This window comes from Corapipo altera, unplaced genomic scaffold (assembly GCF_003945725.1).
Source record: "Corapipo altera isolate COAL_440 unplaced genomic scaffold, ASM394572v1 76, whole genome shotgun sequence".
Taxonomy (NCBI): domain Eukaryota; kingdom Metazoa; phylum Chordata; class Aves; order Passeriformes; family Pipridae; genus Corapipo; species Corapipo altera.
This window is the reverse complement of record NW_020884964.1, coordinates 976,345-1,002,414: the sequence shown is the minus strand read 5'-3', so window position 1 is coordinate 1,002,414 and position 26,070 is coordinate 976,345. Positions and strand designations below refer to the sequence as shown.

The window sequence follows — 26,070 nt, the reverse complement described above, 5'->3', positions numbered from 1 at the left end:
CACCGCTCGCCTGGCGCCCCCCCGCGGCCCCGACCTTCGGCCCGGCAGGGTCAGGGCCCGCCCGCCCCGCGGGACCCCCCGCGGACACCGCTGCTCCCGCCCGTAGCAGGATCTGCGCCCGTCCCGGCACCGCGGGCGAAGCAGGGCCGGCAGCGGCGGCTCTGGGGAAAACGTCTTTATTTACAGTCCCGGCTCGGTGCGAAGAGCCGGCGCCGGGGCAGCACTCGCGGCCTCCCGGAGCTGAAGCCCCCAGCAGGGAGGCACAACAGGGCTGGGTCCGCGGCTCCGTGACACCTAATCGCAGGATGGCACCCAGGCTGACAAGGCAGGACTGGGCGCTCTGGTCTCCCCCGGGTTGCAAGTCCCTTTTCCTTTGGTACCCACAGGCACAGCGGGTTGAAACCCCAGAGCAGGCAGCCGCGGGGGCTGGGGGTCCGTGTCTACAGCTCATCAGCTGGGCTGTGGGTGAGCGGAGCCTTCTCCTGAACCCCCTCCTCCAGGGCCTCCCCTGTGTCCAGGAGGCTGGCAGCTCCCACGCTCTCATCCTTCTGGTCCTTTTTCTTCTTCTTCCCGCTCTTTTTTTTGCTCTGCTTCTCCTCCACACTTGCCAAGTCACCCTTCTTGCCAGTCCACTTCTCTGCCAGGCAGCCTGGGGAAGAGAGGGGCAGAGTGGGCTCTGAGGGAGAGGCAAGGTTCCCTGGGCCCTGGGCAAGGTTCCCCTGCCCTTCCTGCATGGCCCCTGGCAGCAGCCAGGACTTACTTGTATCCTTTCCTTTTAGCACATGGTTGGCACAGAGAAACTGGGAGAGATCCTCCGTCTGGTGATGCCTGTACCAGTCCTCGATCACATCTTCATACTCCTCCACCAACACATCACACTAGGCAGAGAGGAGAGCCCAGCTCCAGACACGTGCTGGTGCAGCAGGACCAGGACAGCAGGTCCTGCTAACACCCTGCTTCCGGTAGCGCACCCTTAGACTCTCTCCCCTTCTACTCTAGCCCACCAGGTTACAGAATCCACTGAGGGCCAATCCCACTGGTCTGGGTACCTGCTTTTTGAGGTCAGCCACCTCAGCGGAGGTCTCGTTCCACAGCTCATAGGGGATGTCCATCACCACCTTGACGCCCTTGTGCACCAGGTTGTGCAGGGTCTCAAACGTCTCCGACATGCCCTGAAGGAGCAGAGCTGCCTGGTCAGGTGGTGCTCCTCCTGCCAGGCTCCCGCTCTCCCCTCCCAGTATTAGCCACACAACCCTGCCCAGGAACCTGCAAGCCAGACAAAGTCAGGCCCCTGGGGCATCAGCATTACCAGGAGGGAGTTCAAGTGGCAACACGTCCCTGTCTGCAAACATGGTTCCAAAACCAACAGGAAGACAGCCTCTGGTTCCCTCCATGCAGGCGAGGGCAGGGGCCTGCCCACTGCCACCAAGGACAGCACCCCATACCTGACTTGGGGGGCAGCATGGCCTCTGATGCTGGGCACTGGCAGGGGATCCAGAGGATGGGATTTGTCACCCTGGCAGTGCAGGATGGGGCAAGGGACATTTGGGAGCAGGGAACTGGAGGACAGCCCTCACCTTTGCGAATCTGTTACTGCCACTCCTCTCCTTGTGCAGGTTGTAATCCAACAGCCGCTTGCAGATGTTCTCTGTCACCTCGATTAACCGTATGTCCCTGCATGAAGATGAGGGCTCAGGCTTAGCATGGCCCACCAGGAACAGCCTCTCAAAGCCCTCAGCTCTGCAGACCACAGGCAGCGACAGCAGCAGGAGACCCCCATCCCACTCCTACTTACGACTGGGTGTACTTGACAGCAGAGCCCTTCCCATCCAGGAAGCCATACTTGGTGTCAATCACCTCCTTGGTCTTGCCAGTCTCCTCAAAAGCAGATTTCAGCTCCACAGCCACGTACTTGCACACTGCAGGGAGGAGAGCACAGGCAAGTTAGGGGGTGTCACTGTTCTGATGGGCAGTGGGACAGAGCAGGACACTGCTGGGACAGCAGCAGGAACTAGCACCAGGAGCCAGGCACACCAAATCTGCTGTGAACACAAAACACACCTTGGCTGCTCAAAGAAATAACCAGGAACTGCTCAACTGCTTCCACTGGAGAACTCCTGAAACAGGAACACCGAAAACAATGCTTCAGTGTAAGCCAGCCACTACAGCACAGCTGGGAAGTCAGACAGGGCCAGTTCTGCCTGAAGGTTTCCCCCCAAAGCTTCTACCTCCACAACACAAGCTGCTCTCTTCCTCTTGAAGAGGACAGGATCTTTTCGCAGTGCATGTCCCAGCATGGGTCGTAGTTTCTCCTCGTGACCACAGAACATCCCATGTGGTAATGGTTCCCTCAGTGCTCTGGGGACACAGGGACTGTGCTGGGGACCAAGCAGCTGGCAGGGCCCAGTGGGCTGGGTGACAGGACAAGGTGCTGGCTATGGACTGTGCCACTGCCAGAGAGGCCATGAGCTCCAGCAACACCGCAGCAGAGCTCACAGCACCAACAGCTTTAGAACCCAGGGCATGGTTTCTTTTATAGAACTAAAAAAAAGCTTTATTTCTTCTGTAAAAAGAGTTCAACAGAGCTACAGAAAAAGAGAGCAGGAGAAATATCTCAGGCATTTACAACTGGAAATGCAGAGGGGTGGAAGCCAGGTATGGTGTGGCCCTCGCTTGCCCAAAACTAGGATTGCAGGAAGCTGGAGAAAGTTTTGTCCTCTGCTGTTTGTTAGGAGCCATCTCTTCTTCAAGCCCCACTTCAGGAGAAGGGCCAAGCCCCAGCAAGAGTTGTCTGGCGGCAGCAATGAGACATTGTCCCAGGCAATGATGTGAGCAGAGGGTTGTGCCAAAGGCAGGATCTCTTCCTGCCTGTGGCAGGAAGCAAGGTGGCTTCTCCAGAGCTCCCATGCATGTGTTGAGAATCCCTGTGTGCACCTCCTGCACGATCTTTGCTGGCACCAGGGGCTGGAGGTGGCTGCAGCCATTTCTCAGGTGGGATGAGCGTTCATTCCTGCAGCCCCTCTGGACTCAGGCCTTGAGGATGTCCCTTTCCACACCATACCTGCTGCAGTGTCTCCACACGTGCCAGGTGTGCTCACTGCTGGATCCAGTTATCCAGGTGCTGCCCGCAGCTATTGCTGCACACTGACACAGGTTCCAAGCCTGGGCAGAAGAGGAGCAGAGTGTGGTCAGTGCTTGCTCTGATGCTTCTCTGAGGATGCAGGTGTCACAACGGAGCTCGGACATCAGTGTCTCCAGAGCTACTTCCTCAGAAGGGAAAGCTTTGTAAAGACCTCCATATTTCTTTATTTTCTCTTTGCCGTCCAGCTCCACATGTCCCTACACAGCAAAGACAGAGGAAGCCGCAGCAAACAGCAAATGTCCGTCACGACCTGCCCCGGACCGCCTGTGAACCAAGGAACTGCTCAGGGAGGAAGCGTCGCGGAGACGAACTGTAAGCAGCAGAAACGAGCAGCCCCAGCTACGAACCGGGGACACCGGTGCCCGCGGGCAGGAGGCGGGCAGAGGGGCACCCCGCAGTGGCGCAGCCCCGCACCAGAAACCCCCGGCTCGAACAGACAGCCGGCGACGGCCGATTCCCCCGGCTCCCTGCTTACCCTCGCACTTGCTGGGCAGCCGCACCCAGTCCGAGTCGTCGCCCCTCGCCAGCGCCGCCGCCATCAGCATCAGCAGCAGCGCTGCCCCCGCCACCGCCGCCGCCATGGCTCCGCTTCCGGGGCGCGCTCCCGCCGCGCCCCACCCGGTAACCATGGCGACCGAGCCGCGCCGGCCAATCCCGGCGGCGCGCGTGGCCCTCACGACCAATCCCCGCCCGCCTATCCCAGCGGCGCGCGGCCCCGCCGGGCGGTCCCGCCGAGCGCCCACGTGGCCCCGATGCGAACGGCCGCCCCCGGGGACCCTCCCTGCTCTGGAATTCTGGGAACCTTCCCCCCGAGGTACCTTGAGCTCCCTTGCCATTCTCCAGGTAATTCCGGGGCCATGCCACTCACAGAAACATGGCAGCCCCTCTCTCTTGTCCCCCCAACACAAGATTCCCACCCAGCACCCCCCCAAATGACACTGTGTCTCTCCCTCCCTCTCCAGTCTCCACAGTATTTTGGGTGCCTTTCACACCCCTAGGCCAAAACAGGAGGACTTACCCCTCAGAGGTAGGCATCTGCCAACCCCTCAGCTCTGGGCGAGGAGGATAGAGGTGAGGAGGGCATCTGAGAGCATGACCTTCAGCAGCACCACCCGAACAGCCAAAAGCAGAGCTGCCAAGGCATGGTCCGGGAACACTGCAATGGAAAGGCGGGGGTGACGCCTGCCACAGAAACCCCACTGCCCCCATATCTTCTCCAGGCCTGCCACAGGGCCAGGTTCAGGGGGATTTGGGAGCCTTACATGTGCCATAGTCACCTCATGTCACCTTCATGCTGCCCCTGAGGCAGGCTGGCTCTAATCCACCATCCCCATTCTTCCCACCAAGTGCCTTCACACTGGGAAAACCCATCCCAACCACCACACAGCTGCAGTCAAGCCCCTGCCAAGAGCCCAGCAGGGTTTTCCCCCTGGTAACTGACATTCCCACCACAGTAGGGCCAGAGACTCACCAGCTGTGCTACCAGGACACAGCTCTGCCACCTCCTCGTTGCCTGTGGGATGAAAGAGGAGCTGGGGAGGCGCCTGCAGCCCAGCGCCAGGTGTGCGGCAGGGCAGGCCACAAACCCCTTCCGGTGCCTGCCAGTCGAGGCAGTAACGTCGGCCCACAGGGCCTCACACCTGCTCCCTGCTCCCAGAGACCCTGCCACCCCCCTCCTCAGGGGCCACCAGGGCATCCAACAGGTTGGGCAGCAGTGGGCAAGGCAGGCAGAAGGGGTGGCAGCAGGGTCGTACCCGTGATGTGGATGGGGCTGGAGCTGTGGGACGGGGAGGTCCTGTTGGCCCCAACATGGCAGGCGAGTTCTCTCTCAGCCAGGAGGTCGTTGGAAAGGAGGGAGACAGAGCAGACGGTGCCACCATCCTCCTGAGAGGCCCCGTAGGCAAAGGATGGCAGGACGCTGCCATTCCCGCTGGAGATCCAGACAGCGTGGCCGGAGCTGGGGGCCAGGTCGCTCACCACACAGACCACCAGCCGCCGACGCTGCCCGGCCACCACCATGCTCAGTGGTGGGGCCAGGGTGGGCAGCGGCATGGCTGCCCTGCCAACTGGGAGAGACAGGGTTTTAGGGGTACTGCATCCCTCACACATCCCACCCAGCACGGCTGCCAGCCCGGCGGTGCTCATTCTTCACACACAGGCTGGTTGGCATCAGGCCCATCCGCCCCCGGGGCTGTCCTGGGGCTACTTGGAGGGTACTCACGGGGCAGCAGCGGGAGCAGAGCGGCAGCCAGCAGCACCCGGGGCACCTCCATGGCGGCTCCGGCACATGGGGCTGCCGAGGGCTCAGCCCCCAACCGCGGCACCAGCTGCGCCGCCCCTCGCCGGGGCTGGTTCCCCCCGCCGCAGTTAGTACCGTCCCCGCCCCCCGCCGGTGGTACGGCCCGCCCCGCCCCACCCCACCGCTCCTTCCCGACGCCGCCATGGAGCGGGTCCCGGTCCCGGCCCCGGCCCCGCCGCCCGCCGCCTCCTTGGCCGAGGTGCTGCGGATGGTGCGGAGCGGGCAGGAGCCGCCGGGCGTGAGACGCCCCCGCGCCTCGCCCACGGGGGACACCCCCACCGCCTCCCGCCTGCCGCCGCCCACCAAGCCCTGGGAGCGCCGCCCCGGCCCCGCCGGGCCCTGAGCACCACCCCCGGCCCCAGCACGGCGCTGACGGCAGGTGATGTAGAAAGGAACCGAAGAACTCTTGACCAGCTCTGCCTTGCGGCGGGGGGGGGGTGGAGGGGAACGGAGGGCGCCTGGGACAGGGCTGGCTGGCAGTGGGGCAGCGGCTGCCGTGCACTGAGGGAGGCATGATGAGCTCCCGCCCCATGGTGTCCACACTGCACCAGCGCGATTCAGGGTCGGAGCCAGGCTGGAAAGGCCTCTGCTTTCTTCTGCTTCAGCCAGAGACAAGCAAACCAGAAAAAAAAAAAACACCCAACCCCAGCACTGTGGTGCTGCACCAAGACAGATGCTGGGCTTGGCCACACCAAACAATCCCAGGACACAACTGACAGGGCAGCCGTGCTTACTTGCAGTCAAGGCTGTGGCTTCATGCAGCAGAACTTTGTGCCTTCTTCTTCGTGGGTTAAGGCACATGTATGACAATAAAGCAAAACAAAACATGTCCAATCACTTTAACACACAGCCATCATTAAGGCATAGGTTTTTCAAGGATTCTTCTTCAAAAAACAAAATATAACTATTTTTTTGTCATTTTCAGCATGCACATTTCATGCTGTTTTATGACCTCTTCATCTCTGCAGCTTCAGCCAGCACTTAAAGGACAAAGAACCCCACCGCTCTCAAACCAGGAGCCTAGTGGGAGCAGCATATTGCTTGATTTCCATACGCCACTTTTTGATAGTTAGTGAGCCTTTAGAAAATGCAGATTAACTTCAACAGAGCCATGTTTCCTCTCCACACAGCTTGGTGACCACCCCATCTCAATACAAATGTCAAATTAATCTTGCAAAAATTTGAAGAACCTGAGAACTGACTGACATAACACTTGAAACTCTCAGGGGCAAGGGCAGGATGACACGTGCCTCCTCCAAGCAGCAGCATTGCCGTGCTGAGGACAAAGCTACTCCACCTTGAGCTTTGTTTTTATGTTCATGGCTGCCAACTCTGCCACAAAGTAACGGAAGACATGGGGCACAGGGACAACCTCAATCGAGTCCACCTCGCTGCAGACTGAGCAGGAGTACCTCCTGCTGCTTGCCACAGAGGAGTGGGGCAGTTTCTCCAGCACAGGAGATGTCATGCTGCCACAGCTTGTGCACACGTAGGCAATGGAGCCATCGGAGCAGTTGAACAGGCGGTCTTGCAGCAGGAAAGATGTGCCATGAGCCAGCAGAGCATCCCGCTCCATCTCACCAAAGCGAATCCCACCTTCCACATTCCTCCCCTTGACAGGCTGGTTGGTGACAGCATCTCGGGGCCCTGTTGTTCTCACCTGGAACTTGTCCGAGACCATGTGGCGCAGGCGCTGATAGTACACCACTCCCACAAAGATCTCTGCCTCCAGCTCCAGGCCGCTGATGCCGCTGTACATCTTTTCTGTCCCAAAGAAGTTATAACCTGCGCTCACTAAAGTCTCACCGAAGTATTTCAAAGCAGACTTCTTCTCTGTGAAGGTGAAGGGAGTGGCATCATAGGAGACACCATGCAGTGCTGCCGACTTCCCCGCCATGCTCTCAATCAACATTCCAATGGTCATACGGGAGGGAAAGCCATGAGGGTTGAAGAGGATGTCTGGAACCATCCCATTCTCTGTGAATGGCATATCCTCAACTGGCCAGAGCTGGCTCAGGATACCTTTCTGTCCGTGGCGGCTGGCAAATTTGTCTCCAACAGTTGGATTTCGGGGAACCCTCACAGTGATACAAGCCTTCTTGAATTTCCCAGTGCCACGGTCATTACTGCATAACCTGACATTGTCTACAATGCCAACTTCCTTATTCCTGTGTAGGCGGAAAAACAATCACAGCAAAGGTGTCAGGCACATCAATGATTTTTAGCTAGGAAAGGAAAATTAAGCAAAAGACCTTGACCACTTCATAGTTCTTATAAAATGCCTTGGGACAGCTGGGAAATTATGACCATTCTTCAGAGTACTATGCAGTGGCAAAGGTAATCAGACTGCGTAAGAATTAGGGCAAGAAAGCAATATAAGGGCATCTCACAAATGCCATTCAGCTACCACTTCCAGGTCAGTAGGTCACATGCCACCCATGATTTGAAATAAAGATCATTTAAACCTGGTTCATCTGTATCACACTTTGTATCTGAGAAACTGCATCCCAGAGTCATTTCCTTTGTGTTAAGGCACCCGTCCCTCTTCCTACCTCCAATAAATTGACACCATATTGATGGAACACCAAAATAAAGAATCGGGTTCAGTTCTTTAGCAGAGACAAAAGTTCAGATCAGAAAGGGAAGGCAAAGTGTGAGCTGTTCCTTCTCCAGATGAGCCCTCAACCTGATATTCCAGGGTGTCTGCTAATTGTTGTTACAGAGCTTTCAGCCCAAACTCTCCACTTATTTTGGAGACAATGGCTAAGGAATACATTTTGTCCCAAGACAAGGCTAATTTTCTCCTCTGAAGTCCTAATGAACACAGTGTTTGTGGAAGGCCTGTACACAAGTTTAGCTCCTGTTTCAAAGCTATTATTTTGTTGTGTCCATATGCAACCAGCACAGGCCACCACAAAAAAAAAAAAAAAAAAAGAGAGATAGAGAAAACTGTGCTTTAAGTTTCCAAAACACAGTCCCATACTAGCCACTGTGAAGAAAATTAACTCTACTCCAGCTAAAACCAGCACAATAAGCCTCTTCCAAGCTTGTTCAAACTTTTGAAGTCAAAGGCTCTGTCCTCCCAAGCCCATACCTACGATCTAGCAGCATAAGAGGCACTTAGGACAGTAAAGAGAACTCCCTCGTAAGGGGCAAATTGGGAGCAGGAGCCAAGACTGAAAGCTGGGAGCCTCATCTCTCTGTAGAAAATTAAATAATTACCTCACCGGGATTGAGAATGAACAAAAGCTGAATGTTACAGAGGTAAAATGGCTCTCTGGATAAGGAATCTTAACTAAGGCCAGGCTAGCATGAGTGCTGGGGAGCTGGACTGTGGGGTAGGAGAACCAGAAGACGAGGCTGAGCTTACAGACCTTCACATGATAATGTGCCAAGTCTCTTAGTCCTGCTCTACGACCAGACTGACTAATTCTATGAGTCCACAGCAGACTCCCCAGTGCAGCCAGGGCAGCATCTGTTACAGAGCAATAAACAATGGCCTTCCCAGTAATTCCAGTTACTGTGTCAGCCAAGTGCTTCTCAAACTAATTTGCCTTCACAATGTGAATAATTACACAGCACTATCCCCACTCTGTCAGTGATGTAGAGGGACACATGGACAACCTGAAGTTGTATGGACAACTGGGAGTGCAGGATGCACTTAAATATGTCAGGTTTTGTCAACGTTTTTGCTTTCCTTTCCTGAAAGAATTAAAAGGATTTTAATTAAAGCCCCAGCATCCTCCTTTCTTTCAACTGAAGTTCAAAAATCTTATAAAATTTATCCCCAGAATATTCCAGGGGGAGGGAGGGGTATAGTTGACATATTTTAATATTCTGCAGAATCTGTAATGTTAATAAAAATGCTCTTTGTACCCCTAATCCTGTAACAACTTTCTTACAAGGTTTTCTGGCAAGCCTCTGGGATCAGGAACTTCGTTTTGTTTTTTTTTGTTTGGTGTTTCTTTGTGTTTTTTTTTTAGACAGAACATCTTATGCAAATCAATCGACAAAAAGCTACAGAAAGCGACTGTGGCGTAGGCAGAGCAGCAATCCTTGGGAGACAGCAAAACACTTTGCAAGTGCTTTCTTTTCACCCGCCTCAGATACTCCTCTTGGGATAAGTCAGCTCTGCAGCACAAATTGGCTTAGAGAACAGATGTGATGCATGAGTGGGAGTCGTCTACAGCATGAACTTCATGGTCTCTGTCAAGACACGGACACCAGGAGAAAAGGGAACACCTGGAGAAAAAGGGCCAACTGCTCTCACCACCTGGTGAGCAGAGCCAGGACAGACAAGCTGTACTTACGGATAGTGCACTGTAAAGGTCTCCCCTGTGTTGAGGTTCATGAAGCTGTAGAATGGGTCTCCGGGCTGTAGAATAGACCCAACAAAAGGCAGTCCGTCAGCATCCAGCTTCTCCATAATGTTTGGATCACCAGGCTTGATGCCAAATACTAAATTATCGCCTGCCCTGCTGGCTTTAAGGGAAAGGTCAATGCTCTCCATCTTGATAACACTTCCAAAAGCAAATCCTCTCTGCCAGGAAGATTTGTTCACAATCTAAAAAGAAGAAACAAAGGCTTGTTAAAGACTTGCTAGTAACTTCAAAAAAGAAAGCATTTACAAGGTAAGTATCAGATCATTATGGAACACTGCCTTCCTAAACAAAGCCTCCCAGAAAGTCACCAAAAGGCTCAAGCCTCCTGTAACCCCAGTATTTTTCAATGCTGGAAGCTCACTGTCTTGCAGAAAGGAGCTCTGCTCTACTCCCAGTACCTCCAGCATTACCTGCCCTAACAACACTTAACCAGTGCGCTCCTGAATCTGCCCAAAAAGTGTGAGGACTAGCAAAGGCAGAAAGCAGGGTCTTCTCAGCTAGGTACCATCCTTCTTCCCAGTCCCTCACATCAAATTCTTTCAGAGAACAGCAGGATTTCTCCTTTTGGTAGCTTACCATTGCATCTTCCATGTCATAGCCGCTGTAGGAGATGACAGCTACGACTGAATTGGTGCCGACTGGGTAGCTGTCCATACCATAATAGTCATACATGCTGGGCCGCACCAGAGGGCTCTGGGGGGTGTGAAGGTGGTACAGCTTGTTATCTGAGCGATCCTTGTAGTTATAAACTGGAAACCCCATGGTTTGCTTTCCTAGAAGGAAGGTAGGAAAGGAGGAAAGGAGGAGGAAAGAAATTTGTATTTATTCAGGATCAATTCAAAATTAATGTACATTTCATCCTCCATGTATCTTGTTAAGAAAAAAGGTGGAAATACTTAAACTTTAGAGGGATTATCAATCTTAAACCCCTTGGAATTTAGTAACTGCCCTAAGCCCAGCTATAAATTTTCTATGAACCACAATACTCAATTCCTTTCATAGCATTTTATAAGGACTATTTTTAATTTTGTTTTATTTTCTGCAATTTCAAAATCCCCACTATGGTTGGTGTGGTGGTTTTGGTTTTGCTTAGTTGGGGATATTTTTTTGTTTGTGGTTTGGTTTGTTTTTTTGAGGGGTGTGTCTGTGTCTTCTCCCCAGGGTTTCCCATAGTGAGGCACATGTTCAATATTTCCAGGCCAAAAAGCATTTGCTCCTGCAATATAAATATAATGGCGAGGAAAGAGTTTTAAACATAATCACATTGGTACTTTCAGGAAAGTATGAGAAACTGGTTGTGTTTTAAGGACATCTTTCTAATATTAGCGTTAGAAATTCAATATACTAGAGGTGTTAATGAGGTAAATGAGACCTGCTCTCCTCAAGCCCCTGCCCACACACTTTCTCTTAGCCTTTTTTCAATAAGCTTCTCGCAAATCAGCTGATTGAAACCCCGCTACATACCCTACCCCAACTTCTTTCAGACAACCAAATAAATCCATTTAAATCTTTGTCAAGTAGTTTTCAGAAAACCCCCACTCTGCTGCCACAGTGCTGTATTACTCCCTTGCAACAGATGCCCAGCAAATGTCCTCTCAACAGCTGCGGTGTTGTGACAGCTGTCACTCTGAGAAAAGGTGACAAGGAAACCCCACCCTAAGTACTGCAGAGCACCTACTGCAGGCACCAGTCAGAAGCAGGTTACCCATCAGCTGTGGGGACAGGAGGACTGTTGGCAGCACAGCTGTCAGACACTAACATCACCAAACAGCTGCTGCAGTACTCTTCGCTTCTCCATATGATTAACAACAACAAAGAAAACGTTTAAGAACTAGAAAAACTACACAAAACTTACTAAAGACTTAAGGAAGGCAACATGAGTGCAACAACTTAGGACTACCCACTGGAAGGCAGCTAAGATGACTAACTTGACTTTATTTGCTTTGCTATGAAAAAAATGGCTGTTCATCAACCTTAATGCTGAAACAATGTCTGGGAAGAGCTGTTATTTTGGTATGTGGGAAGACACACTGGAATAGACATGTGAGAGGGTTTTTTTCTACCCTCTTCCTTGCCCAGAGACTTGTGGCAGTGAGTACTATAGCACTTACCCATCTGACACTGGTACATGTTTCGTGGACTTTGGTTGTGGTCAGAGAAGGGAATGAGGTTGGCCACCACGCTCAAAATGCTGTGAGGGAAGAGTTCCTGGTGAGTGGTCACTCCGGGCACCACCTCTGACTCCAGCGAGGCCACGTTCATGAAGATCTGCAAGCATTGAATTGGACAATGGTTGTTCACTTCCTTCTTTTAAAGGGAAGGAACCAAAACAAAGCTGTCTCCAATGGCTTTTTATCCATTTAATTTTTAGGTGTGGTTGTCGTTTGCACCTCAGTGTATTAGCAGGCAAGAAAAATCAGACAGCTATTAAACTACCGATCACCAATCACAGACTAGATGCAAGGAAAGAACGACTGGAAATACAGAACTGCAGTAACTTGCCCTCCTTTCTGTCTCCCATATTAAATGTTCCAAATTGGCAAGCTTCCCAGCAATCCCCTGTGTGGCTGCCCATGAGCAATTTGGAGAACACGATGTAACGCAAGGTGGCACAGTACACACAAGACAGCAATCCTTAACCTCTAAAGCTTTGCAAAATTAATACTGACAGCAAATTTCAAGATCTCAAAAAGATCTCTACAGTCCATCCAAGACATTTACCAGAAACCAATTAGCAGAAGGTGACAAAAACCCTTTTGCCACCTACTCTAGCCCTTTGACACAAGCTCCCTATGCCCCATCCTCATCTCCTTTTGCAAATATTTTCCAAACCCATTTTTGATGCCAGAAAACTCTGTAACACGGAAATATGCAAAGCTGACCTGTTCCAGAGTACCAATCCATTCATTCTTTCCATAGAACAGGTTTCTGACAGGTCGCACCATCCGGCAAGGGGTAGTAAAAATGAACAATCCAGGATACAGACTGGGTTTTCCTGTCATTGGGATAAGGACCACTTCTGCCCGTCCAGGAAATCTTTTCTCTTGTGTTATCTGAGCAAAGAAATACCAATTTGGAAACACAAACCAGCACTGGTTTAGTTAAACTGCATCCAGCACATTACACTATGAAAATGTCAATCACAGGTGCAGCCACTAATAAAAACCAAGAAAAGACCTTAAAAATACTTTTAGAAAAATCTCCACCAAGAAAAGGACAGAATATGTCTATCTTTTTTTTCCAAGAAAAAATAGTTTGGTTTAAAAATTATGACTTCATAAACCAAGAGATGAAACATATGGATACAGAAAAGCAAAACAGAAAGGCCCACCCCAATACCAATATACAGCCAAAGATAACTTATTGGGTCAGATTAAAAAAAATAAACAAATACATGGAAGACTAAAAAGTTCCAAGCATATCTATTTTTGACCACTGCATATTGAGGATGTTTAGCTAAGAAACATTTAAAGCAAGAACAACCTTGAAACGGCGTAGGGTTTCTGCAATCTCAGGAGCCAGCTCCCCCTCTACCCAGCCCACCACAGAGCCATCCAACACGACTCTGTAGCACTCTGCATAAGGCTTGCTTGGAGTTGCATCAATGGGGGTGACACCTGTGAGAAGGGGAGGTTGACAGAAGGAACAGCCAAAAGAGCAAACAAAACACAGAAGTTATTTCAGCACAAAGTCTCAATCTGCGCCAAAAAGCTTTCTGAGACATCAAAAAATTCAGGACAAAGCTGTAGAGTATTTACTGGAAAATACAAAACATTCACAACTAAGAATGCCATTCTCCTTCCCATTTTTCCGATTGAAATAAGGATTCCCATTATCGTGGCAATCACAGGTGTGCTGCAGTTCAATTCAAGTCACCAGGAACATCACAAAGCTCCTGCTTAGTCCAGTTTCTTAGACCTTGTACTGTGCAATTCCTTGTGCTTCAATGAAGATCTTCACTCTACAGCACACAGCTAAGAGACATTTATGTTGAACTTTACACTCTCCAAAAGGTTGACAGGCCTACCACTAAGCAAAAGCATAGTAAGTACAGGTTCAACTTGATTTCACCTTCTTAACTGTGTGCTGTGATGCTATGTGGAGAACCTTTCCCAGATACGTGTTTGCAGGGCAGTGAGGTAAAAAGGAAGACTACTTAATTAAATGATCAAGCCAGTAAAACATACCTAGGGAACATAACAAAGGTGGAATGTCTGTCACGGGCACCATCTCTGTCACTATTTCACACACAGCTGTCATGTGGTTCATCAGACCACAGGGTTCTCCATCTGGGGTGTCCACAGGGCACAGGAATCCCCAGGATTCGGGCAGCAGCTTGCGCACAGTTGTAGTTCTCATCTGGGAAAACGCTGCCCCTCTGTGTATGCAGCGGAAGTGGGAAAGGTAGCGGATGAAATTCAGCTTGTCCCCCACCACACAGAGACCACTGTCCTGTAACATGCCCAGGCCTTGGGAACAAAGTTGAGATATCTGTCAGGACATCATCCAGCTTTAACAAATGCAGTATGATATTACAAGGCAGTTTTTTATTTTTCACTGACAAGCCCTAAAGATGCTCACTGTGGATCCTAACAAGAGAGGCACAGGTAAACACAACAACTAAGTGACCCACGAGAGACCTAGAGACTTTAAATTCCAAGCTATTGCTTAAAATCCAGTTCCTTTCACAAACATGAAAGTAATTCCCAGTGAAGCGACCAGGAATTTGCAGCTGGTACATTTTACCAAAATTCTGCAGCCTTTTTTAATCTAATTTCATTTTCTAGTGGCACTCCATTACAAGAGTACAACCCTGTCATACTAGACACTTCAGGGAAGCATTAGATAAATTTGAAATATACTAGTGAAGCAGTTTCTTTCCACTTAAGCTCACATGACTCAGGATGCAGTTCTGGTTAACAAATGCCCCTTCTTTGTCTTACATTGCACCTTCTAAGTTAGAAGAAATAACCTTTGGGGAAACAAATCAAAATACAGTTGCTGTATTAGACAATGCTAAATTTTGTTTCAACTATTTATGTGGACAGAGTTTGCTTTAATAACTGACCTGTTTTTATACCATGCACAATGCCTATGCCTGAGGAGAAATCCTGCTTTTTCCTCAACTGTATCTTTCCTCAAACCCCTTCCACTAATTCAGTTACAGTGTACAAGCAGTTAAGAGCTCAGTTTTATGCTGTTCCTCATTCTGTCAATATAGGAAAAAATAAAAAAGGCTTCCTAAGCCTGCAGATTTACCGGTTTTAGATCGTAGATTGCCAGTTGCAAGAAGATATTCAAATGGCTTGGTGAAGTCTGGTGCCAGGCTGAATGCCTTCACCAAGCTGTCTGTGTTTAGGCTGATATCTGCTTTTTCCATTCTTTTCTCCAAAACAAACTTAACAGACTGCAACCAGGTTTCAAGCCTCTCCTAGAGTTTAAAGGGAGAGATTTAAATTTAAAACAGGAAAATAAAGGCTCATATTAGAACTTCATCCTCAGTTGCACAAGCTACAGAAGTCCTCTGAAATCAGCCAGAATGGACAACTTTTAAGGAACTGACAGTTTTCCAGCCTTATTTCCCACACTGACTTCATTCTATCAAAACGCTGATGGTACTATGTCAACACAGAACTGCAAGGAAGACACCCACCCAACAGCTTAGTAATCACTTCCATCCAGGTGATGTGTAGAGGGCTGGCTAGCAAGACAGGGACATATGGATATAGCTAAAGCTATGGATGAGCTGTTAGAGTATAGAACACGGCCTGTCTAGGCCTGTGAGAAGATCTGAGATAGCAAGGCCATGGCAAGACTACAGTGCCCTTGTACGTGCTAGTTGGCTGGTAAACAGGATGTTGTGATTAGCAAAACAAAAGCAACTGAGAGCCACCAGTGTCAACAAAAGAAGGGAATAAAAGTGAAATCAACATTTAAGCAAGAACCAATAATGAGCTTAGCTTTTGCAATATGTATGAGCTAATTATAAAGCATATATTAAGCTGTTAGCAGTGATCAATAAACGAAGTTTGCTGATTCTCATATTGAGCGTCCCTCTCTTCTCTCGTCCGACAGTAATGAGTCTGGCAAATGCAGTACAATAAAAGAATTCCATAAAGCACAAACAAAATGTGAAAAAGAAACTGTACTATAACCTGACCACAAGAACAATTCTGCTAAATACAGTGACAAAGCAAAACAATGTTTAGATACACAAATTGAAAGCCGTGGGAATACAATATTTAAATGTTGCTGAGACAATCAGAGATAGTGGACTGGATTTCTATTTTATCTGTAATTTAATCACTACTGTGATTGTAGATAGCAAAGAAATTGGGAAAAATACATGAGATCCATCAGTGCTTTGAATTCTTGGTGAAAAGCCGCTGTATACACTGTACATGGTATGACTTAGACTACTTAGGATCTTTGAATTCAAAAAAGGGGCTGTTAACTCACTCTCCTGCTGATCTGACAGGGCTAGGCAGGAAAGCAACTTTTTCTAGTTCCAGGTGGTTGTTCCATATAGCACTAAAATGTTTCCCCAAACTCACTTTCAAACCATTCAAGTAGTAGAGAGGTTTTAATAGTCTTTCAACAAAACAATGCTAAAGAAAATTTGGGCTAAAGGGGAGAAGAAAGATTAAAGTACAGATATCTAATAACTCAAGGAAGTATCTTTAGCTGGGGATGAGAACTGCTATTCCACAATGAGCTTCATGGGATAATCAAGCTTCTGAACAGGACTGATTTCCTCACTGCATCCTAAAATGAAGTATCCCTAGAAATACTCTGAATTCATATTGAATTGGAATAAGTATGTATAGTAATTGTATAGTAATAAGTTAATTGTGTAAGTCAGAAGCATGCTATCAACTTTCTGATCCATAAAAGAATTAAAAGATGTGAGAGCAATGATAACATCACGAATCATCACTTTTGAAAGGTGAGGGAAGCTGGGGCTGGTTATTTTCTTGCATATTTGCCATGTGAAAAAGCAGCAATGCTACAAGGCAGATCGTAACCACTCCCATATCAACCGATACAACATAAGAATGCTGTTTCAACACACTCTTCAAACACCAGAAGGATGAGTATTCCTCCTTCCTCAGACTCCCCACCCTGAATGGGGTGCTTTAATTTGCTCTGGTATGCTATGAAGCTCTTTATTCCAGGTTTTGTATAGGCTTTTCTTCAGCATATTTAGTACCCCAAGAGAGAGCCAAGCCTTCCTCAACTGTGCTGCCTGATAACATTACATCCAGAACTGTCTCATCCTTCACAGCATATCCAGGCTCCCTGCTCTTCAGTCTGGCTCCTGCACTTCTCCTGACCCCATGGTCACTGTGGGGTCTGGACTGGATGGCCGCTACATTTACAGGCATAAATCCTTTAAGACCTTACCTTTAAGAACATAAGGAAAAGCTGTCCTGGGGTAAGAACCTCTTGATTCATGATACTATCTGGATTATCCTCCATGCATTCCCCTTTGGCAAAAGCATACAGCTTCCGGGTCATCATACAGAGCAGGTAGAACTTTTCAGTTCTATTTGTCAGGTGAATGCAGATACACTTGCTGAAGGAAGACAAAGAAGGAGGACAACTAACATCATCTCTTTATGCTAGCAGTTTTTCAAGTTTCTTCTAAATAATCATAAACCGATTTTTTTGGATAAAAAGCCTAACAAGGCACATGCTTCTGCAGTTGCCCTTTGTGAAATGAAAATTCCAATAAATAATAATACAAATAATAACAACAACCCAGAAACTGAGCTGAAAAATTATCAACTTGTCATTTTAAGGGTCTAGTTTTGTCAAGGATATACCTTAAAAGAAGCTGAACCTTGTGGAAGATTGATTTTACAAGCTCTCATGTTAGATATCCTTATAAGCATACAGTTTATGTAAACAGCTATTTGATTTGGGGCCAGCCAACAAACGAGGTTTGTGTTATTTTACAGTAGCTATGACACCGATCATACACACACACACATCCACAAACATGCACCCCACCCCAAACCTGAGCTGGAAACTAGTAGTAAACCACAAAATATTTCTGTTAACGCTACCAATGTCCTGCCAGATCTCCACTGCTATCAACCCACAGGTGGAAAACTGCCGGCTGAGCAACACTCTAGCACAAACAAAAAGGAAAGCCACACCTAATTCCCACTAGAGCAAGTCAAATGCTTTCCAAGACACTTAAGGTCACTTGCTCTCCAAGACACAAGTGCAACAGCCTTCCATCAGCACTCATAGGATTTTTTTTTTTGGCTTTTCACTTCTGATTGATATTGCCCTTGACCAAAGCCTTCACTTCACAACTTCACTGCAAAGCAAGACAAAACTCGGAAAGCAGGTTCTGTCCAGGTAAGTTACTGTTCTGTCTTATTATACATAGGGTACAACCCAATTCATGGTTTCACTGTTCTTCCTCTTCCATTTCCTCAGCTGAGGCAAATAAGGTGTACAGACCATATCAGAGGAAAAAAAAACACCTCACAGGAAAAACCAAAACACAAACAAATCACCCAATAGAATTTACCTATTTACAAGTACTCAAGGACTTGGGCATCCCAAACGATCCTTTTCATGTGCTAAAAAGACTCTCAAAAAACAAACACCTACTTTACCAGAAAAATATTTAGTTGAACACCTGTCACAGTGACAGTCTCAAAAGCAATTTTTCCATTGCTTTCTAACTTATTTCATGGAAGAAGTAAGATTTTAAAGCATCTATTTTATTCCATTTTAAAAGATAAAAATTATTCATAGCTGAAGGCGATTGTGTGAAACTGATAACAATCTGCAGTATTTCTGTTCAACATATGGAACCTCAAGCAGTCACAGACCTAGCTTTAACCTTCTCTTCCTCAATATTTATGTTTTTCATCACTTACATCTAAATAACAACTGATACCCTCTCCTGAAACCATTTTGGGAATACCTGTGTTGATCCATTAAAATACACAATTCTGAACACCACAAATACAGATCATCATAATATCCTGGAACCCCATCAAAAACTGGCCACTGGTTATTGTTTTATAAACACATGTGAAAAATCAAAATAAAGGGCAATGTAACATGGCAGAGTACTCTTACATCTGCCTATAAATCCAATACAGTAACACTGCATCACACACTCCTACACACATACATAGATACCTCAAAATGAAATCTGCAGCCTGTTCATTGCTGTACCACTCAGGAAGGTTGAGTTTTACTCTGAAGCTCTTTCCCAGGTATTCGAGGACATTTTGCTGTGTCAAACAGCCCGCATCCACCACTGCTCTCATCATCTCGGTAACGCAGTTCACAAAAAAGGTGTCATCTTCCTTTCCTTTGACCAGCTCTTCAAAAATCTGGTAGTCTGGAAAATTAACTAATGCCTGAAAGAAGTGTATCAGATCAGAAAAATAAGGTCACAGCATCTGTTTATAAAATACAGCTGAAGAACTAAGGCACCCCATAATTTAGGGTTTCAGTTCTCTGGAAATGCCCTTCCACAATGCAAACTGAAAAATGCTGTGGAGTTGAGGTGCTTAGAGAGTAATGTGGGGGATATTCATACCCTGATAATGATCACAAGTATTCCCAATACAAGGAGTGGTTATTTAAGGAAAAAAAATAAAACCTCCAAACTTGCACACTCTAAATTAAAGGTCTTCTTTCGTTTAGGTAATATCTTTACAGAACAAGCTCACTTAGAAACATGAATTTAACTCACCTCTGCCTAAAGCCACTATTTATTCTCATGTGAACAAAAGGGCAATTTAGCGTTTTGATGAAGGCTCTTGGAACCAATTCACTTTATTTTCAGCACTTCATTCACATACTAAAGCTCATACTTAAATCCAACATTCTTGTTTTTATAATGGTTTCCTACTTGTTTTTATACATTAGGATTAAGCAAATAAGCCGTTTCACCAATGACTTGTCTATTTACTGACAAATGTGCCTCATCTTTAAGTAAACAGTTTGTTCATCATTCTTAAGTAGGGTTCAAAAAGCTCAGGAAAAATTGAAGGCCACATGAAAAAGACACTAAGGCAGATTTCTTTATAAAAGGGGACAATTTAAGCTCAGTTCTGGTGCTTGGTAATCATGATATACACAATTTGGAAGAAGCCAAAGCACATGCTGCCTCTTGTCCAACAGAGAGCACTGGGAAGATTATACAGCAAGAAGAAACCAGAATTACAGCCAGAACAGAAGCACAGTGGAGCCGCTTTTGTTGAAATGAAGATAAAATTTGTTGAAAGAAGGTTGAAAGAAGATACAAATTCAGTGATGCCATTTTACATGATGCTTCCATCATGTAGTGTCACAGGCCTCTGATTTGCTCTAAGGCTTTGCTGCTGTAGATAAAATACACAGCTGCAGTACTCTGGCTGTGTTACTAGAGAAAGCATGCTTTTAGGGAAGAATTTTAGAAGTCTTGGCTCAAGGAAAACTTCTGCCTGCTATTGAAACAACAGTTTACATCTATCAAAGGTACTCAAATAGATCCTTTCAGATCTTCACTGCTTTCAGTTCCAACCAGAAAAAGCATTTTATTTTTCTTCTTAAAAAAGGAAGCCAGTTCACTGGTTTACTTTTACATGGGACAACCTGACTTTAATGTTGTTCACTCACTGAACATTCAGCTGCCATTCTGTTTTAAAAAGATTCCTGAGATCTGTCACAGTAAGTGGCAAACTCTCCACAAGCTCTCCATCCAGACCATTTATTAGCAAAAAACCATGAAACCTTTGTGTGACTCTCCCCTCCTCTCTTGCCCCTGCAGACACTTCCTCTGCCGCAGATGAGTGTTACAATACAGACATAGACTCAGTTTGGACTACTGTTTTCCAATCAGAATATGAAGGAGGACTGAAAATACTTAAAATGGAATTAGCTTCTTCTCATTACTTAAAATAAAAGTACTTTGCAGAACTTCTGTATTTATTCAATATAAAAAGCACAAGCATTCACTGCTTACCTTCAGAGCAAATCCCAAGGGGAGGAAGAACAACTCTTTCTGAAAAATGAAATTCACCATGACACAGCCATTTTCCAAGTAGTGAAGGTTCATATTTATTGCAGTGTGCTCATCCTTAACACAGTGCATCACTACTCCTGCAAAAACAACAAGAGTGAGCTGTACAAAACTGGCTGTATCACTGTGACGTGTCTGAGCAGGTATGAGACAATTCATGGGAGAAACATTGGTACTTGATGGCTGAGACAAGGTAAATCTACACAAGGTAGATCACTCACTTCAGCATCAGTGGGCCAGTTCAAATAAACACACCACCTCAATTCAGTTCTCAGCAGAGCAGGGTGATGTTTCAGAACAGCCAGCACACTTGCTGAGAGGCTTGGAAGATACACAAAGCTTTTAAAGAAAAGAAAGACCCAAGCCTCAATTATTCTGTCTGTAACCTTTGGCTATAAGATAGAGCAACACACAAGTATTCTTCCTTATTGCACTCTGGGTCACGTTTTCACATCTCTGTGTTTGGGTGGCAGTGCTGAAGCAGTGTTCCCTGGTCCTGTCCCATGCCATTCACCGCAGGACAAAGAAAAATAAAACAAAAAGGACCATTTAATCTAGCACTGCCTTCCTTGAAATAAACTAGTGTGGAACTACAGTGTATATTCAAGCACCACGGTCCAGTCAAATCAGCAGCTGGTAACACCCAAGTTTAAAATCATATTTAAAATTTTCTGGCTTAATTCTGTTTTAAACTGGTTTTGCTGAGTATACATACCAAAGGCAGGGGACAGCCAAGAACCTAGTTACTCTGCTTCATGTAAATTAAATATGCCACCCCAAAGTACAGATAAACAAAATCAATGAAACAAGTTCAGTGGCTTACACTGACTTGTACTGAAGACAGGGTTTTAGCTGCACCCTCCATGTAACAAAAGGTGACACACTCTGCAAGCCCTGGAATATAATCTTATAATCTCCTCACTCTGCATGGGCAGCTCAAACAGCTCCCACAGGGCAAGCACCTGCCTCATGCTTGTACTGTTTGCCCTTTATTTTTATGTGTAGTAAAAAACATAAACACTATGCAAGAGCTACAACAAAACAAACTACCAAAATTCAGCTACAGATGGTCACTCCTGTTTGTCTTCAAGTAGTTATTACCAGGATGCTGCAGGGAACTGTTCAGCTTACCATACTCTGTGAAACCAGGGCCTCTGTTTTTCCACTTGTGTCTTGTCATTGCAAGAGGGAAATTTCGCCGGGTCATAATCAGCATCCTAATAACTTTTTCTAAGCCATTAATTATAAAGTAGCCTCCCATTTCCTGGCAGGAGAAAAAAAATATTTTAATGTCCTTAGAAAGTAAAAGAAAGTAAAAGAAAAAAATGCCTGTATTATACAGTAAAAACAAACATTTCATGTTTTAACTAGGAAACATATAGCAAGACATGTTTCAGCACTGCTTTTGGAAAGGCTGCACTCCTTACTAATGACTTATGCAGACTAAATGTAGTACAGAGTGCAAGGAAAGGGATGCATGTTCCACAACTTAGAGGAAGAAAAACATCCCAAAAACCCTTGTGGTCAACTGAACATCTTTGAAGAGCTAACATTAATTTTTTAAAATAAATGTTCTGAAGTTCTCATTTTGAGTTTATAAACCAGAGGGATTTTCAGAGCAAAACATCTCTATCTGGTCACCTACAAGCTTATTCTTCTGATTTTTTTTTTGTAGTTTGATCACTCCTTTCGTGAGTGCAAAATGGAGCACTAAATAGCAGCAATTACAGACAGCTGACATGCTACTGGGGACACGAGGAAAAAGTTGCAAAAGACAACTGGGAACAAAAATGTCTTTCAGTGCCTGTTCTAGAAATCTTTGTCTCCACAGAGGCCCCCTCACAGCACCCTCAGTTGCTGGGTAGCAGTTGAGAGGTATTGGCACCGCACAGATCCCTGTATTCAACAACAGCCGTGACTGCAAATTTTTCAAGCTGCTTCATGGAACCACCATAATCAAGGTTCATACAGAGAAAACAGCACGTCAAACTTGAAACAAAATATAAATGCTCAAGCCCTGTGAAGAGAAGCTGGCCTGACAGACTGCTCAGAGGAAATACAGATTTTCCTGATCCACAAAATGCTCGTTACCTCTTCCTCCTCATGGTGCTGCATGAGCTCTTGTGGAGAAAGACTATAGAGGTTGCACAATTTGGACTTCACCATGATTGGAATATACCCTAAGGGCTGTTTGATAGTCCCTTGTGGCATGCCATTTACTGACCAGCTGATGTCAGCCTGAAACGATACAACATGAACAGTAACCAAATTAAGTTGCCCTTTTAATACTTTCTGCTATATTAATTGTATATTTCATATAACCATAGGTTTCTACCACAGTTTAGCAGACTTCTATCACCGTAAAATGGTAGTAATAATAAAAAGCAGAACTAGTAGACACATGCACAAAGATTACACTCTGGAAAACAGTCAACATGGGTTTACAGAAGAAAATCATACAAGTCTAGAGCTAGGGAAGCTGCTAGGTGAGTAAACAAGGTTGGTATTGTCTACTTTGCCTTTCAGACTCTTCAACACAGCAGCCTAAGTAAAAAAAGGCAGCCATGGGACAGGAAAGGAAACCTCAGAAGTTAACAGTTAAAAGAAGAAAACAGCAAGTGCTCAGTAAAGCACATCCGCACTACAACCTGCAGAGACCTTTCTTAAGACTTCTTCACATAGCATGCTCAAGAGTGATCTGAAAAGTGAGAAAGAAAAGCATGGGAAAGAAAATTTATTAACAAGATCTGGCAGTGGGTCGGTCTGCAGAAGAACTGTGGGAGCAAACAATCCTAACTTTATATGCAAAGTGACAGGCTTTAAAAGAGCTACTGTCATGCAGGAAAGAAACACTGGCACTGCAATACAAGAACATTGGTTCAACACCTGGCAACAGCTAAAGAGAGTAAATTGAGTCTTAGAAATTACTAGGAAAGGGAAATGAAATGTTACTGTGCCTCTTTAAATCCACGGTGCAGCCTTACAGACAGACTGCTGCACAGTTCCAGTCTGTATCTTAAACAATGACTACAGGTATAAAGTGGCTCCCGTCTAAGTATGAGCAGCTGCTCAGCAGACTATGGCTCACTTCTCATCTTGGGGAGGAAAGAACTGCAGGATGAAACTGAGGAGAGGGATACATGCTTAAAGCAGCACAGTGGAAACAGGGAATGATTACTCACTGCTTGCTGCTGTGTATAGGCAGAGAGTGGGAGAGACCAACCTGTCCCAGCACACAGCAATGTCTTTTCATACAAGGCACAGCAAACTGTTCTGTCCAACTGCTCCAAACATCCCCAAAATGATTAAACAGGTAGACAATGGAAACAAAAGACATGGGAAATAATTCAGGGGTGAAAGATAAAAGCATCTCTAGCTCAGGAAAATCTAAGATCCACTGAGAATACAGCTGTGAACAACCTGCAACTGCCCCATTTTCATGTTCAGGTAAGATACTGCACTTAAGAGTGGCTTTTAGCATGTAAGGTGTAAGGTTCTGGACAAATTAAAAACCTAAAAAGCTAAGATTCCAAACAAGCATTCCCTTGTACCAGGTGCTTCACGTAAGCAATCAGCTCAGACGCAATTACACAATTTTAACAGAAAACAGCAATGTGAAATCTTTTCATAGTGCAAAGGAAAATATCTGCTGGGCATGATTACTCTCTAAGCAAATTTCAGAGCAATTCAGAAAAATGATGAACATGTGAACAAGAAGATTTATAGGTCTGGACTTGTGTATGGGAGCAACGCTGCTTTTGAAACCTGGATTCCTGCAGAAACAAGATCTGGATGATCAGCCTGGGATGACACGGGTCTCCATCCAAGGTCTTCCGTGATGACAGGCTGCTAGCAAGGTAAATGTGACAACAGCGTGGAGAACTTGGCTAGGGTGACATGGGCTAAGGGCAGCAGGGCCGGGACCACGACAAGCTTGGCGTGTGCGGAAGTTTGTATGGTGAGCCCGCACATCAACACGCCCACGTATCATCAACACCCCAGACCCCACGCGGGGCAGCGCTCTCTGAAACGCTCCCAGTGCTTTCCCCGTGGGACCTGCGAACCGGGAAGGGGCCTTTGACGACAGCACAAGGCTCAACCGGCTCCGCCCTCGGGGGCGTGAGGCCGCCCCGCCGGACGGGGACACGCGTGCTCGGGGCTCACCCGGCTGCGCTCCCCGCCTGCGCCGGACGGGCGGGCGGGACCGGGACACGCGTGTGCAGGGCGGGACTGGGACGGGGACCCGCCCCGCCGGACGGAGACACGCGTGTGCGGAGCGAGCGGGCGGTGGGACGCGGGCACTTACGGTGATCCTGCCGCGGTAGGTGCTGCGGAGCCCGCGGCACTCGGCGGGGTACACCCTCCTCTCCTGGCAGACCGTCCCGGCAGGCACGGCGGGCGGGGCGATGGACACGCCGACCAGCGCCAGCAACACCCGGCTGTCCTTCAGCGCGAACTCCACCGGGGGCACATCCTGCAACAGCACTGGGTCAGCGCGGCGGGGGCAGGGCAGGGCGCGGACCAGCCGCCCCCCGCCGCCCCCCGAACCTGCACGGCGCGGTACACGCCCTCGCTGACGGCGTAGTTGAAGGACTCGATGTGGGCGGTGGTGAGGTCGCGCCGGGCCCTCCCGCGCCCCGGCGGCCGCAGCCGGTGCGGGTCCCGCGCGGGTCCCGCCAATGCCACCTCAGGGAACCGCCCGGGGAGCGGCGCGTGCCACATCCCGCCGCGAGCTCGGGCCGCCGCGTGCGAGGATCGCACCGCCCCCTGCGCGGAGCGCGCGTGCGCACAGGCGCGCGGGCCCCGCCCCGCTCGCGCAGCTTCTCGGCGGCGTCAGGGGCGCTGCCGGGCGGGCACGGCTGGGCCTGACCCCCGCCCTCAGCCGTGTCTCCAGGAGCTGCGTTCCTCCCAACAGGCGCTCCCAGCACCCGCTCGCCAGCAATCTGCGTTCCCCCCGCCGCCCAGCCACGCGCACCCCGGGAATGGGAAGCCCTGACACCCCGTCACCTCCATTGCTCTCTGCCCCCTCCGCACACCTGGAGACCCAAAGAGCATCCCCCTGCCCACCCCCCAGCTCCCACGGGTGCTGGGACAGCCCTGGAGGTGAGGCCAGCTCGGTCATGCCACGCTGCTGTCTCACCTTTGTCACCTCGAGATGAGGGGTGCGCCAACTCCCGGGAAACACACCACATGCACCCACAGGACA

At 47.9% G+C, this 26,070-nt stretch overlaps 3 protein-coding genes across 7 annotated transcripts; all 3 read right to left on the bottom strand.

Moving 5' to 3' along the window:
• Nucleotides 1-160: 160 nt before the first annotated feature.
• On the bottom strand, nt 161-3,762 carry CNPY3 (canopy FGF signaling regulator 3). Of its 2 annotated transcripts, XM_027664629.1 has the most exons (7): nt 2,229-3,042; nt 2,062-2,117; nt 1,796-1,919; nt 1,578-1,674; nt 1,050-1,172; nt 761-878; nt 161-649 (listed from the first exon to the last, which is right to left on the bottom strand). In XM_027664629.1, exons 1-7 carry the CDS (start codon nt 2,333-2,335, stop codon nt 441-443), a joined length of 834 nt encoding a protein of 277 aa, XP_027520430.1. In that variant the 5' UTR covers nt 2,336-3,042; the 3' UTR covers nt 161-440. The 2 variants fall into 2 exon arrangements, with proteins under 2 accessions (XP_027520430.1, XP_027520429.1); XM_027664628.1 differs by lacking the exons at nt 2,062-2,117; nt 2,229-3,042 and adding an exon at nt 3,618-3,762.
• PTCRA (pre T cell antigen receptor alpha) lies at nt 3,169-5,488 on the bottom strand. Of its 4 annotated transcripts, XM_027664636.1 has the most exons (5): nt 5,364-5,488; nt 4,897-5,208; nt 4,614-4,655; nt 4,161-4,298; nt 3,169-3,406 (listed from the first exon to the last, which is right to left on the bottom strand). In XM_027664636.1, exons 1-4 carry the CDS (start codon nt 5,413-5,415, stop codon nt 4,189-4,191), a joined length of 516 nt encoding a protein of 171 aa, XP_027520437.1. In that variant the 5' UTR covers nt 5,416-5,488; the 3' UTR covers nt 3,169-3,406; nt 4,161-4,188. The 4 variants fall into 4 exon arrangements, with proteins under 4 accessions (XP_027520437.1, XP_027520435.1, XP_027520436.1 ...); XM_027664634.1 differs by having other exon boundaries at nt 4,897-5,473; XM_027664635.1 differs by lacking the exons at nt 3,169-3,406; nt 4,161-4,298 and having other exon boundaries at nt 4,394-4,655.
• Nucleotides 5,489-6,323: 835 nt separating this feature from the next.
• Nucleotides 6,324-25,547, bottom strand: POLR1B (RNA polymerase I subunit B). The gene is made up of 15 exons (XM_027664624.1): nt 25,413-25,547; nt 25,171-25,338; nt 22,956-23,102; nt 21,996-22,128; nt 20,808-20,944; nt 18,992-19,215; nt 17,228-17,399; nt 15,083-15,254; nt 14,011-14,292; nt 13,307-13,440; nt 12,706-12,876; nt 11,935-12,091; nt 10,400-10,596; nt 9,752-10,005; nt 6,324-7,609 (listed from the first exon to the last, which is right to left on the bottom strand). Exons 3-15 carry the CDS (start codon nt 23,073-23,075, stop codon nt 6,730-6,732), a joined length of 3,033 nt encoding a protein of 1,010 aa, XP_027520425.1. The 5' UTR covers nt 23,076-23,102; nt 25,171-25,338; nt 25,413-25,547; the 3' UTR covers nt 6,324-6,729.
• Nucleotides 25,548-26,070: the final 523 nt, after the last annotated feature.

Excerpts from the sequence above, each read along its gene's own strand:
- CNPY3 (XM_027664629.1), bottom strand. The coding sequence starts at position 2,335 with ATGGGATGTTCTGTGGTCACGAGGAGAAACTACGACCCATGCTGGGAC. Across the intron at positions 1,920-2,061 it reads TATTTCTTTGAGCAGCCAAG|TGTGCAAGTACGTGGCTGTG; the intron begins GTGTGTTTTGTG and ends TCCTCCCTGCAG. Across the intron at positions 879-1,049 it reads TGGCTGACCTCAAAAAGCAG|TGTGATGTGTTGGTGGAGGA; the intron begins GTACCCAGACCA and ends CTCTCTGCCTAG.
- PTCRA (XM_027664633.1), bottom strand. The coding sequence starts at position 5,287 with ATGAGCACCGCCGGGCTGGCAGCCGTGCTGGGTGGGATGTGTGAGGGA. Across the intron at positions 4,656-4,896 it reads CAGCCCCATCCACATCACGG|GCAACGAGGAGGTGGCAGAG; the intron begins GTACGACCCTGC and ends TTCATCCCACAG.
- POLR1B (XM_027664624.1), bottom strand. The coding sequence starts at position 23,075 with ATGCCACAAGGGACTATCAAACAGCCCTTAGGGTATATTCCAATCATG. Across the intron at positions 19,216-20,807 it reads CCTTGGGATTTGCTCTGAAG|GCATTAGTTAATTTTCCAGA; the intron begins GTAAGCAGTGAA and ends CACTTCTTTCAG. Across the intron at positions 12,092-12,705 it reads GGATTGGTACTCTGGAACAG|ATCTTCATGAACGTGGCCTC; the intron begins GTCAGCTTTGCA and ends CAATGCTTGCAG.